General features: G+C 40.3%; 1 protein-coding gene across 1 annotated transcript in view; it reads left to right on the forward strand.

Annotated features, from left to right (window-relative positions):
• MBTPS1 (membrane bound transcription factor peptidase, site 1) overlaps positions 1-14,409 on the forward strand; it is a 60,124-nt gene that overhangs the window by 17,743 nt on the left and 27,972 nt on the right. The window contains exons 5-11 of the mRNA XM_036440935.2: positions 1,606-1,716; positions 2,213-2,322; positions 3,591-3,707; positions 4,162-4,229; positions 7,944-8,046; positions 9,723-9,874; positions 13,872-14,033. Coding sequence (XP_036296828.1) covers positions 1,606-1,716; positions 2,213-2,322; positions 3,591-3,707; positions 4,162-4,229; positions 7,944-8,046; positions 9,723-9,874; positions 13,872-14,033 — 823 coding nt within the window. The remainder of the gene's footprint in view (positions 1-1,605; positions 1,717-2,212; positions 2,323-3,590; positions 3,708-4,161; positions 4,230-7,943; positions 8,047-9,722; positions 9,875-13,871; positions 14,034-14,409) is intronic.

Genomic DNA, 14,409 nt, shown 5'->3' on the forward strand with positions numbered 1-14,409 from the left:
CTCATGCACCTATGCATCTCACTCTTTGTTGAGCTGGACACAGTCAACTGCCCCTCATCTTTGACTCCTGTTGTGCTGGGCATCTGTTGCTGTTGTTTTTATAATTATTTGATTCTGTTCACTTTTTGTATCTTATTTTTCGGTACCATTTCTGAGGTTAGATGGGGTAGATTGCAAAGCATTTCTTTTCTCATGACAGATCTGTGAACAAACACAGCACTGTCCACTGTTAGAGCTGATGGGTAGGTCAGCAAAGTTTTATAATCTCTCAGGGAAAGAGATGAGGTTTAAGATAGCTAACCTTTCATGATTTGTACAATTTCAGAAAACTGAGTTTATCATTCCAGTGTGGTGCCCTATGTGCAGAATGGCTAAGTAATTGGCTGTCACACTTGATCATTTATTTCAGAACAGGAAACAATAATGACCATATCTTATGAAAGAAACTCACATCCAGCAAGATTTTTTCTTCTTTCTTACTGATTCATCATGGCAGAAAATTTCTATTTAACTAATGTGAAGATGTGGACCCTAACTTTTAAATGTAGCCCATTTCCCTAGCCCCCAGCACAGCACAGTTTGCCTCGGTGTCTTTACCCATATCTCCTAGACGTGGAGACCCTTACCTCTCCTCTGATTTCCTCAGCCTCCTGCCTTTCAGAATGCCTGAGACACTTAAACTTTTTAACACCTGGTGGACTGACATTTCATTAAAATGATTGTTTGCTTGTTTTTATCTTTTGGGGGTGAAAGCTCCTTCACAAAAGAAATTCTCTAATCTTCAGAAACACATTTTTTATTCCCCAAACCAAATCATTTCCCATTTTATGTGTGCCTTTTTTAAAAATAAGCAATGCATTTTGTTGGTTATCTCACTTTAATTGATTATATAAGGTAGTATTGGTACATAAACACAACTTTCATTCCAAAAAGACATTGCTTTCATTACAGCTGATAGCTGTTAAACAATAGAATTATCTTTTTTTTCCTTCTATATGTTCTCTAGAATTTCTTGATCTGATAGCATCTGTTATTTCACACTGATGCAGATGGCTTTTGGCCAGAGTCTGAAATAAATTCATTATTATAAAAATGTGGTTTTTTTTTGTTTTGTTTTTTCTTTCTTGAAATGGGATTACCTCTGCGTGTTCACAGCTCCCCTCTGCTGAGTTTGTTCTTATGAATAAGCATCAGTGAATAAGTCACTGTCCTTGTCAAGAGTCAGGATAGTTCCCCTGCTCCTAGAGGTGTGTGCTTAGTGGGTGCTTCTCTAAAGAGGTGAGGGACAGACTTGGAGGGAATTACCTCAAGGGGAAAATCCATCATCGGAGGGGGAGTGGGGAGAGGTGGTTCATTCCTGAGCCACAATGACAGTTGAGTGTCCAGCGAGATATTTTTGTTTATCCTCAAGTCTTGTTTAGCAGCAGATGATGGTGTTCCCCAGCCAGGATCCTGGGGCATCTCCTCTACTTGTGGATTCTGGGCCAACTTTGACCCTTGAGGACGTGCTTTCCATGGGTCACAAGGAGGGATGTGTGTGATAGACAAAAATTCAAAATGATGATTTCTCAAACCTGATTGTGCTTGCTTGCTTTTTGGGATAAGGTGCTAACGTAAGGGTTGCTGTTTTTGACACTGGCCTAAGTGAGAAGCATCCCCACTTCAAAAATGTGAAGGAGAGAACCAACTGGACCAACGAGCGAACGCTGGACGATGGTAGGTGGCCGCACAGTGGTGAGAGCATGCGTGAGACATTTTCTGGTCACATGTGGGCTTCATGCAGGACTCCCATCCCCCATTTTAGCAGTTAAGTGTTTTTTTCTGAGTATAAATGATTAAGCAGTTTGTGTGCAATAGTTATTCAGACAAGTTCAAGTTGTTACTGTGCCTTTTAGTGGAAACTTTTCTAAATGTCTTAGGATGTTGGGAGGTGGTATTTGAGGAGAGAGAGGGGTGCCTGGTGGAGGAGAAGCTACCTGTTGGGGAAAGAACGGGACTGTCTAGATGCAGAAGTGAGGCAGATGCGGTGAGGCCTCTGAATGGAAGACAGTACCGAGGGACAGAGGTTCTACACTAGGACTTGGAGAATGAGCCTGTTTGAATTGGTTTAAAATATTGCACATTGGTACATATTACCAGCAATTTTATGACTTTTTCTTCTTCTTTTTTTTCCTTTATTTTTTATTTGACTTCTTTTTCCTATGGGCAACAGGGCTGGGCCACGGCACTTTTGTGGCAGGTGTGATAGCCAGCATGAGGGAATGCCAGGGATTTGCTCCAGATGCTGAACTTCATATTTTCAGGGTCTTTACCAACAACCAGGTAGGTATTGAGAATCCCTGAAACTTAAGGAATTGATATTAAAATGTAAAAAATTAAAACTCCAGAAAATACATACATACTAGTTTAAATGAACACATTAGCGAGCTGAGCTGCTGTAGATGTTCCATGTGTGCCATATTGTCTCTCCCCTGTCCCTTTGGTATGGCTTTGCCCTTCTGCCCCACCCTTCATGGCCTCACTGGAACCCTGAAGCCCCTGCTTCGGGCACCTGTGCATAGGGATTCCTTGACTGCCTGTTCCTTCCTCTCCTTTGGGCCTGTGCCACCACATCTTGGGCACATTTCTAGTACTTTCTACATGAAAGAATAATCACGTTTGTGTGTTTTCACCCCTATTGGATGTGACCTTGAGGGTCACCTGTGTAGCCCAGCATTTTGCATCAATTTGAGCAATGTGGATTTACAAGCCTTTTCCCTTATTCTTCATTAGGAAACGATTTATAGGAAAGGGAGAAGGTTCTAGTATTTATATTTAACATGTAATTTCTGTTAGGTAGCACATAGTGTTATATGTTTGTGTAAAAGGCAATGCAGGGTAAATCTCCCAACCCTGTCCCCATCCTGCAGGTGCTCCCCTTACTTTCCCATCTCTTGTGAAGATTTCTTAATTTCTTATACCCCTCCTCCTAGGATTTCTTTTGCATATACAAGCAAATACAAATACGTAGTCTTATTTTTAAAAGCCTTTAGAAAACATGATAATTATTACACTCATTCTTTTTATTGTAAGTTTAATTTGGTATTTTATAGAAACACCTAAATGGTGATACACAAAGTAATTTAACTTCTGTCAGGAAACGAGGAGGAATTGAACATCAAATAAATAGTTCTAGGAAATAACTTCTGTTGATGCCATTTATCCTTCAACCTATTTAGCAATAAAGATTACTAGACAAATACATTAAACTATTTAGTTTAATAAACTTAACTTAATACAAGTGTCTTAAGATTAATCATTTTGTAAGAGGGGCAATTAGAAGTTTGGGGTTTTGCCTCGGGGGGTGCACTTGAAGGTAAGGAGCTGTACCTTAGACCTGGAGAGGTAGGTGCCCTCAGAACATGCTCTTTTGCTGAAATCTTAAGAGTTTCTGGATGTAGAAGTTTGCATTATTTGGCATTTATTTCTGCAATTTAAGTTAATATTTCATGCTGCTAAGAGTTTATACTTTACCCTTAAAATTAAAAACTCTGTTGTACACTTTGACACTTTCACTGAAACACCTGAAAGACTGTCTTAACATTAACCAGGTGTCCTACACATCCTGGTTCCTGGATGCCTTCAACTACGCCATCTTAAAGAAGATCGACGTGCTCAACCTCAGCATCGGTGGCCCTGACTTCATGGACCACCCCTTTGTCGACAAGGTTGGTCATATCACTACATAGAACATTGCCCTTGGTAATGGCTCCCTTCACAAGCCCAACTCTGAATGTTTCATCCCTGTGCTGCTGGTTTGCCACCCACAAGGTAACTGCCTTGTAAGGACAGATGGCTGATGACGTGAGGTTTAGTGATTTGCATTAGATAGTAGGACATGGTGTGTTGTTGACTCCTCAGGTAAACACATAACTCATGTTTTCTGAACATGCCTGGAAAGCCAGTGTCTGCTCCATGTGCTGCGTAGTCCTATGTCCTGGCTTTTATTCTTGCTAACATACCAGTTACCAAACACTTTCATGCCTATAAGGGTTTAGTGGTACATTTTCAGGGGGAACCCTTCTTAGAACTAGTTTTCACTTGTGTTTATTTTTTGATAGTTATCTATTGATTGTTTAAAAGTGGTGTTCTTTCATAACTAAATGCTTGCTAATTTTGTAGGTGTGGGAATTAACAGCTAACAACGTAATCATGGTTTCTGCTATCGGCAATGATGGGCCTCTTTATGGGTAAGTATCCCCAATAGGAATGAATTTAGAGGTGGTTCCTCCCTGAAATAACTGTTGTCTGTTTTTGTATTTATATCTTTTTATATCTACCTAAAAGTGCATATGGGAATTTTCAGCATACCAAACAAACAGGCTGCGTAATGACCCTCAGGTTCCCACCACTTGCTTCAGTAGTTACCAACTCAAGGCCAGTCTTGTTTCTGTTTAATTTCTCTTTTACTTTGCTATAAATAGAACCTTGGAAGCCTAATGTTTTTATTTTATTTTTTTCCTTCAAAATCAGGAAAGTCAATCTGTTAGAAAATGAAAGGATTTTGCATTATTTGTGGAGACCACCTCTGTAGGAGGCACAGGGGTGAGAAGGTAGATAGATGAGAGGTCTGCCTCTGTAGGAAAGATCAGGAATAAAGGAAACTAACATGGGAGAAAACAACATAATAGACACAGATGGGGTGCTCTTGGGGCTGACAAGAAGGATCAGATGGAGAAAGCAGAGAGAACAGTGTGACAGAAAAGTCCCTTTGTGCTGTGCTGGCATGGTGAGCCGAAGCAGCATGAGATACACCAGAACATTAGTCACTGAATCACAAGCAGAAAATTTTGGTTTACAAATCCCAGTTTTATTTTAATCTGCTGCTCCAATTTTTATTCTCTTGGTAATGTATATAAATAATTTCTTGTGCTGAAATTCTTTTGCAGTAGGATTTGTCACCCTCTTTTATTGGTTACTGAGATGTGTATGGTTCAGTGCACTAAAAAAGAGTTTGCGATCACCACAAAGGGAAAAGAAAATACAGAGTCTGCCCTTAATGTGTCATAACCTGGTAGAAGTAGAGACGAATGTGTGTGTTCCTTCCCAAATGCGTGTGAGTCTATGGTGCACACAGCGAGGATGTGTGCCTGGGCCTCAGAAACACTCACTGCCTCACAGCCACATCCCTGGGAGTGCTGCTGGCTGAGCAGGTGGCCTTGAGTACTGGTTGAGCTTATGTAAGGGATTCAGGGCATAGGGTTAGGCTGAATATATTGAAATTAATGTTTTTATTGGCCAAAAACCATGCATATTGGCAGTCATGTTTCCGACCCAATAGTTCTTTAGTCAGTGACCTTCTTGTAAAGGGTCCAGAGTATTGGATTTTTGTGTGTCATTAGTAATATTTGAGTCATAGGTGGCAGAACTATAATTTTACCATGAAAAACACCAATTTCCAAGTATTCTCATCAAGTTTTCTTGTTTTTCCTTTCAAATGTTTCTTAAGTTTGCCACTTCTCCCATTTCTGATGTCTCCCCGCAAGGCCAGCCCTTATCAGTTCAGAGTCATCCAGTTATGAGGTGGGGTCCTAGCCTGTCTTCCTGCCTTTCAGTCTCTTCCCACCCCAGCTCTTCCTGCATAGGTAATGTGGGTTGTGGGCATGGTGCAGGTGCGGAGCCAGACTAGTCCTACCTGCCCCTTGTGGGCTAGGGGGCCTTCACTCTTGGAGCCTCAGGCTCCTCACCTGTCACAGGAGGGCATAACACCTGACCCAGAGGTGGTTTGGAGGATAAAATTAAGGAAAGTACCACAAATACTGGGCCTCTATAAGTAGTGGCTCTTTTTTTCCTTCCTTTTTTGTATGTCTCTACTGTTAAAATCCATGTTCTGGTAGTTTTCTTATTTCAGATTTTGCAATGGGTTAGTGCCTTATCAAATTTGAAATTTTCTTCTTGATTTTCAAGGTCCTCAGTATTGTAGGCTGCAGTCGCCAAACTTTTTCTTTTAAGGATCAGATAATGAATACTTAGGCTTTGCTGGCATGTAGTGTGACCCTTGTAGTGTGAAGGCAGCCTTGGAATGTGTAAATGAAAGGTTGTGGTTGTGTTCCAGTAAAACTTTACTTATAAGCACAGGTGGTGGGCCTGTTGTGGCCCCTCTGCCATAGTTCACCATTGTCACCTGAAGTTACGGGCTCAGCTTTATTTTCCATTACTGTGTGTACACCTTCCTCAGTTCCAGTCTCCTCATGGATCTCCCTAGAGACCATGTTTTTCCAATCTCCATCACCTGTTCCTGTTGCTGAGCTTCCTAGCTTGTCTTCCTCTGTTCACATCTGAGGTCCCAGCTCCTCCACATGCCATTCTGACTATTTTACCAGACACAAATCGCTCTTCTAAAATCCTGTGACTTCTCTGGAGAGTCACACACACTCAGTAGCTTGTAATCAAAGAGTTGTTGGTTTCCAGTGTATTAGAGAAGAACCCTGGAGAGGAGGGCCCTGTGTTCCTCATTGTGTCTGCCCATAGAGCTGCACAGATCTGGATCTGCCAGCTGCTCAGTAGTGATGGGAATGACATGTAATCAGGACAGCACAGCTTGTGTGGTTCTGGTTTACTGTTTGGGCATCAGGTAGTTTGATGACGGTATTGTACGAAAATTGTTGGGTCACTTATTGCAGGTATGGAGCTGCCAGTCACTCTGCAAATAATGCTCGCATCTCCAGATCCCCTTGCTGTGAACTCTCTCAGGGTCCTGCACCCTTGACACTTAAACTTACAGTGCAGGGATCTGCAGCTGCAGCTTCCCCTTTTATCACCAACAAAGGTTTCTTGATGTTTTCCCTTCTAGTTTAAGGGTTTAAAGCACACTAAGTAATACAGGGATTGACAGGTAGAAGAAAGGTCAGAGGGTGGCTTTTTTTTTTTTTTTTTTTTTGCGTCAACTACAGTGGCAAGTTTTGTCATTGACTTCTAAGCTTTGCTCCTGGATTTCATAGAAATTATAAATTTTTTTGCATCAGACAGTAAAATATCACTGTTGGTGCCTCTGAACAACCACTTGATAGCATGTTATTGGCCCGTGGGCAAAAAGGCAGTGCCAGGGTTGATTCATTGTGGTTTAAATAACTGTTCAAAAACACATGCTCTAAAATCTTGTTACTAATTTCAGTAAAGCCACTTGGAATCACTTTTGGTTATTGAATTGTCAGAGTTCATTTTTTTTTTGGTAGCAGAATTAGCAAATAGATAAAGCTCGGAAATGCATTTTCATTAATGGTTGTTTTATACTTTCAAATAGTTTAGTTGCATCTGGATTTAATAGTTTAAACATTTTTTTCATTATCAATTTCACTATAATTTCTTTGCAGATCTAGTACACCTGAAGTATGGAAGAGAATTACATGGTTTTTCTCTGCCTCTTCCCTTTGAGGAGCTCAAGATAATGGAGTAATGGTTATCATTTCCACTATTCCCAGTGAGGAAAGGGGAACACCCTGTAAATGATCAGTTGAAAATTAACTTCCTGACCGTGGCAGGTGCAAATGTGTGATTACAGCTCCTTCCCAGAGGAGTGTGGGATCTAACTGGAGAGGCTGATGAATACACTTGGAACAATTTGAAAGTGATGTGAGAATGTATAAGTAGGTGATGAATTATCATAGTGTTAAATCCTGTGAAGTTAGAGAAGGGGGATTCCTTCAAGTCAGAAATAGTGAAGGAAAAACAAAGTATGATATGTTGGGCCAAAGTATGATATGTTGACAAGGAGGAAAGGAAGAAAGGGTGGCAGTGAGCCTGGCCTTCCACAGGACAGCTGTAAGTAGCAGCAGTCCATCGCAGCTACGTGTCTTGACACAGAAGAGCCTTATAACGTCTTAGATTTTTTCAGGGAGGATTTGCCTTTGAATTATTCACTTAAAATTATTTTTCTTTCCTTGTGTTTTTGTGCCTCAATTTAGCACTCTGAATAACCCTGCTGATCAAATGGATGTGATTGGAGTAGGTGGCATTGACTTTGAGGATAACATTGCCCGCTTCTCTTCAAGGGGAATGACTACCTGGGTAGGTTTTGTTTCATGTGCCTAAAGGAACTGTTTGTCTCAGAGCTTTTGGGTGTATTTGTAAGTGCACAGATAGAAAAGCTTGTAAGCCCAACACTCACGTGCGTGGATGGCATAGCCAGGTCTGTGGATACTTGTCAGCCATGAGGACAAGAGACCTGGCCCCGTTGATCTGGCCTGCCACTTGACAATGGTACAGCAGGCAGGGACAGGTTCTGAGTGGTGTTTCTTGGTTCCCCTCAGTTTTACTTATTTATGAGCGACTCATTCTGTAGGTCAACTGGATTCATGCCCACTTGTCCTAAGTAATAGGAAGGTGAGCAGTCCTCCTTGTTGCTAGGTGAGATGATTCTTTTAGACCTTAAGAAACAAGAAGCCAGTGAGAAGAATTTAATATCAACTCTGCTAATTGCAGAAGTAATTGTATTTAGCTGGACAAAATGGAAATAACTCCAACAAGTTAATTAATTCAGTTACTCTGGGTTTAATCATGCATCTAATCCATCCTCCTTTACCCATCAGAACAGTGGTGGAGTCAATGTTAGATGCTCCCTCAGGCAGCAGTAGGCACTCTTGCCTGCCCCGCAGAGTCTTCATGGTCACATCACTCTGGGTGCTCTTATTTAAGGGTGCCAAGCTTTGAGGTCTTGGGAAGCCCCAGAAAAGACTCGCAGCCTCCTGAGAACATGGTGGCCTTGTCTGCACTAGCGCCATTTTATTGGGTAGCCTTCTCCCTCTGTAACATCGCCTCTCCTGGCACCATTTTCAGTTGGCCTCACAGTGGGTCCATGCCATATGCACTTGGATGCCTTCTTCTTGATGATATTCAGTTGTCACCAGTCGGGTGAACCCCACCCTGAGAAAGTCAGTCCCAGGGATATGTTTCATATTAATTCATGTGTACTCCCTTAGCATTTTCTTTGTATGGCTAACTACTTGGAAACAACACCTCCACCAGTTGATGTCTCTCTGGCTCCCTCGGAAATGTTTTTGTGAGATTATAATGCATTGTCATGCCCTTAGAAAAGTTCCTGAGACACTTAATTACCGAGTTGTAGTTGAAGGTATCTTTACACAGCATCCCACACAGCTGGATGCAAGTCCATTTATTATGTTTGACTGTCATGAAAGGTATTTTCACTTCAGTTGGATTACTTCTTTCTACAGAATATACGATCCTATTGTAATTCTTACTTTGCCTCAATTTCCATGAAATTTTAGGGTATTCCATTTAAAATCTTATCTGTTACTCGTATAGTTACATTTATCATTCTGAATGGTTTATTCTTTCCCTCTGGTTGAAGATTAAAATCTTCAGTTGTATTATGCACATTTTTCTTATAAAGAAATTTTTCTTTTAATTTTTAGTATTGTCTGATTTTTCCAAGATATTCCTATTTTTTAAGTTATTTAGCAATAAATCAGTTTTCCGTTTCTAGTTTTGCATGCTAACAAAATTTAAAATATTCACTTTTTAATTGCTCTATGGCATTATAAAACACTCCAAAAATAATTGTATTTTCTACATTATCATTTAAGCTTGTTTTCTGAATTGCAATGAATTTCAGACTAAAACCAGTATCTTACTAAGGTTACACTCCATTTAAGTAACCCTTATTTCTGTTCTATGTGCCAGTGTGTATGCTGTGGTAGAAATCAACCTCCTTTTATTTATAGGAGCTACCAGGAGGCTATGGCCGTGTGAAACCCGATATTGTCACCTATGGTGCTGGAGTGAGGGGCTCCGGTATGAAAGGGGGCTGCCGGGCCCTTTCCGGGACTAGCGTGGCTTCTCCAGTGGTCGCCGGCGCTGTCACCTTGCTAGTAAGGTGAGTGTTGCCTAGCAAAGAGAAGGTGGTGCCAGCAGACCAGCTGAGTCTTGCTTGTCAGCGACTTAGAATTTTAGAACATATCATGTGACCTTGCTCCATCTGTTTCTTCATCTCCACAAAGGAGATCATGATTTATTCTTTGGGGGAGGATTCTTGTGGATTAGTGGACATACATAGGAACACTCTGTAAATGCTAAACCATAAAGCAGTACATAAAGGACATAGTAGTAATACCTGTTACTTTTTTTATGTTTGAAGTCTGATTTTGTTTTTGTTTTTTTGGAAGACTTTTTTTTTTTTAAGAGCAGTTTTAGGTTCATGGCAAAATTGAGAGGAAAGTACAGTGTCCCCATTTTGTTTGCTTTTATACCATTTTTGTGCTATATCTGTACTTGTTACTAGGTGTGCCAGTTAATAATGCAGATCTTTTTTAATAGATGGAGTTACACATATGCTGATACATATGCAATTTGATATGTATGCTATTTTATTATATTAAAAACAAGCTTCAAAACTTCATATGTCAAATTTGCTGAAGGTGTTAACATCATAGATATTTTTATGCTTAAAAATGCCACACAAAAAAAGCATTTGTGGAAGAAGTTATTGTGTACTTTGAGAAGCTTATGGTGAACATGCTACATCTGAAGATACTTGTGAATGCTAGTTATACTCTTTAAAAAGTGATTTTTTCAATGTGAAAGACAAAAACTGTCCAGGTCAACCAAAAAAGTTTGAAGACCAACAATTACAAGTATTATTGGATGAAGATGCGTGTCAAACTCATAAAACAACTTGCAGAAAGATCATTTACAAGCAATGGGAAAAATTTTAAAGGAAGAAAAATGGGTACCACAGCAACTAAACAAAAGACAAATGGAAAACCAAAAAGTCATCAATAAAATGTTGCTTCAGTGGCATAAAAGAAAGTCTTTTTTGCATCGAATTATGACTGACAATGAAATGTGGATTTATTTTGAGAATCCCAAATGAACAAAATCATGGGTTGATCCAGGTCAACCATCAACATCGACTGCAAGGCCAAATCGCTTCAGAAAGAAGACAATGCTTTGCGTTCAGTGGGATCAGGAAAGTACTATGGTGTATTATATATAAGCTTCTAAAACCAGGTGAAACCGTTAATACTGATCACTGCTGACCACAAACAATCAATTTGCACCATACTTTGAATGTGAAACGACCAAAATGTGCTAGAAGACACGGCAAAATAATTTTGCTTCCTGATAACGCACCACCACACACTTCAAAACCAGTTAAAGACACATTAAAAGATCTTGCCTGGGAAGTATTAACCCACCCACTGTATTCACCAGACCTTGTTCCTTCAGATTACCACTTGCTCCGATCGATGGCACACGCACTTTCTGAGCAGCATTTCAAAATGTACGAAGAAGTGAAAAATTGGATCTCTGAATGGTATACCTCAAAACAAAAAAAGTTCTATTGGGATAGTGTCCACAAATTACCTAAAGATGGGGGCAATGTGTAGCTAGTGATGGACATTATTTTGAATAAAGCACTTTTGATGTTTCTCTTGAAATTATTGTGTTTTCTTTGATTATGAAATCCGCATTATTAATTGGTACACTTATATCAGGCAAGAATAAAAAAGTGAGGTATTTCTGTGCCATATCCTTCATTTCCTGGGGGATTCACTTTTTAATGTTTTCTATTAGCTAAGGAGCTGTCAAACCAGGCAGTGGGACTGGCAGTCACCACTCCTTTGGGATGGACAAGATTCTCTGTGTAATTGACTTATGCTCTTTGTCTTGTTGAATCTCATCTATGGTTGAATGGAGCTTAATGATCGACCCCTTTTTTTGTAGTTAATAAAACTGAAAGTTCTCAAAGGTAGTTGACTAGAATTGATGCTCACGTGCTCTAACTTAATCGGATATGCTTACTTTCAAAATTATAAGATGATGTCTTAGGAGCCAGGACTTATTTTGTATTTTACCTTCACACCCCCCCCCCCCAAATTTTTTTTCTATGTAGGTGAGGCATTAGTTGAGCTATTGTGTTGCAATAACACAAACTCTGCAGTTTTCAAAGTTATACTCTGTTAATTTTAAAATTAAAATAGGCAAAGGATACTAAATGTTTTTGTATTTAAAATTCTCTTTAAAAACAAGTAAATTTATGTTGATTTTAGCTTCTAATTCCAGAGATTTGTTTTATTAATAATCCTTTGTATAAATTAGGTCTTTATCTCTTTCTTCCTTTTTCCATCCTTCCCTTATTCCCAGAGCCAAATTCTTGAGATTGTTGACATTGGTGAGAGTAGTCTTGGAAAATAACCACATGCCTGTTGGAAACATTCTCTTTCTCTTCTAGTTGTTTTTCTCACCCTCGTGTGACATACAGTGAAAGAAGAGGGAAGGGCACGCCAACTGTGGATTTACCTGGCTCCCTTACGCTTCTGGATTCTCTAGCGAGGGCTCTTGTTTCCACTCTTGTTGATTATGAAACAAAAAGTACTAGTATACAGCTCCCACTGCTATGATGGTTAACAGGAGCGTGGTTCTGGGCTCCTTTGTTAAGTCTGTCAAATCCCCCTCCTGTGAAATGAGTGGGGAGATGAGGAGGATGTGTTTTTCATTTCCAGTGGCATCTCTAAGTGCAGATATTTTCAGCATCAAGGAAAGCTTTCACTTCCCTCATCTCCCTGCAGCAGATGAAAATGCCACTGTGACAGTTCAGAAATATTTTTATAGCCTAATAGCGCAGAACAGATACTGAGCAACAAGGAAGCGCTTCCTTAGCTTCCGGCCTCCTGGCGCTCCGGCCTCCCTGGTGCTTCGTAAAGAATGAGAGCCTAACCTTTGGTCTGGCTTTATCAGCAGGAAGAGGGGAAGGGTGTTGACCTATAGCTGAGCTTTTAGTAGTTCTTTTATTGTTGAGAATCGGTCCTATTTTATGCCCTCTTCTCATTATGTCAGATTTCCTCTCTAAACCTGTTAGGAAAACCTGCCCACACTCCAAGACCAACCACCATATAAAAAGATTTAGGAACCTAGAGTACATTTTTCTTTTTTTCTTTAAATAATTTTTTAATATTTTTATTGATTTTGTACAGAGAGGAAGGGAGAGAGATAGAGAGCTAGAAACATCGATGAGAGAGAGTCATCGATCAGCTGCCTCTTGCACACCCTCCACTGGGGATATGCCTGCAACCAATGTACATGCCCTTGACCGGAATCGAACTCAGGACCATTCAGTCCGCGGGCCGATGCTCTATCCACTGAGCCAAACCGGTTTTGGCCGTTTTTTTTTTTGCTTACCTACATTTAGAAGTTAAAATTCACTTGTGTTTATAATACATAGGTACACAACAATGAATGTCTTAGTGCCAGCCTTCTTAAGTTTCTAGCCAAATAGAGCTGAGTTTCAGTGTGTCCAGATGCATCCTGATGATGAAACTCTCAAGGTGGCCTTCGGTCTGCATGTTCCTATCAGGTTTTATCCACCAGAGTGATGCATCACATAGTGGCTTCCAAAACAAAATAGGCAGGGTTTTGCTGTGGAGGCAGTGGGCTTCACTCAGATGCTGTGCTTCTTGCCCATCTGCATTAACTTCCCTTGCTAGGACCTGTATGTTTGTTTTCCTTACTTTTTCCCAGACTGTCCTCTTCCTCCTGGCTTCACTTGAGGAGCCACTACCCCTTACCTAGTCTTGTCTCCTATAATTTGTAAGGTCAACTTAGTAGGAAAAATACGTTTTTCTGATCTATTTAGTATAAACAGGTACTAGCCCCATGAGTCACTGCTCTCACAAATCATGTGGAAGGCTGATAACTGGTCACTCCCAAGTCTGGTGCAGAAATGATCACACAGCATCCTCCTCTTAGCATGGGCCCTACCAAAGAAATTTTCATTATAGACAGAACAAGGTTGGAGGTCACATTTGCAAATGAGTAATCAGATTTTCACTCTTTTATGAGAAAATGATCAAATACATGATTTTTCTCCTCAGCACAGTCCAGAAACGTGAACTGGTGAATCCAGCCAGTATGAAGCAGGCCCTGATTGCATCAGCCCGGAGACTTCCTGGGGTCAATATGTTTGAGCAAGGCCATGGCAAGCTGGATCTCCTCAGAGCCTATCAAATCCTCAACAGTTACAAACCACAGGCAAGGTCAGTATGTTTAATTTTGAATAGGTCCTTCTCCTCGCTGGGTCCTGAGGGTGCTTTTCCCTTTACACTAAATATTAGCCTCCAAATCAGAACCACATACAACACTCAGAGCCCATGGAGAGCTTCACTCTGCCGCTTCTACTCGGTGTCAGCTGGCAAAACTTGAACTGCTGTCCACTTCCTGATGTTCTGTTTTATTTATTCATTTATTGTGTGTGTGTGTGTGTGTGTACACATATACATATATATATATATATATACATACACACACACACACACACACACACACACACACATATATATATATATACACACACACACACACACACACACACACACATATATATATATATATATATATATATGTATGTATACT

Source organism: Pipistrellus kuhlii, unplaced genomic scaffold (assembly GCF_014108245.1).
Source record: "Pipistrellus kuhlii isolate mPipKuh1 unplaced genomic scaffold, mPipKuh1.p scaffold_m20_p_17, whole genome shotgun sequence".
NCBI lineage: Eukaryota > Metazoa > Chordata > Mammalia > Chiroptera > Vespertilionidae > Pipistrellus > Pipistrellus kuhlii.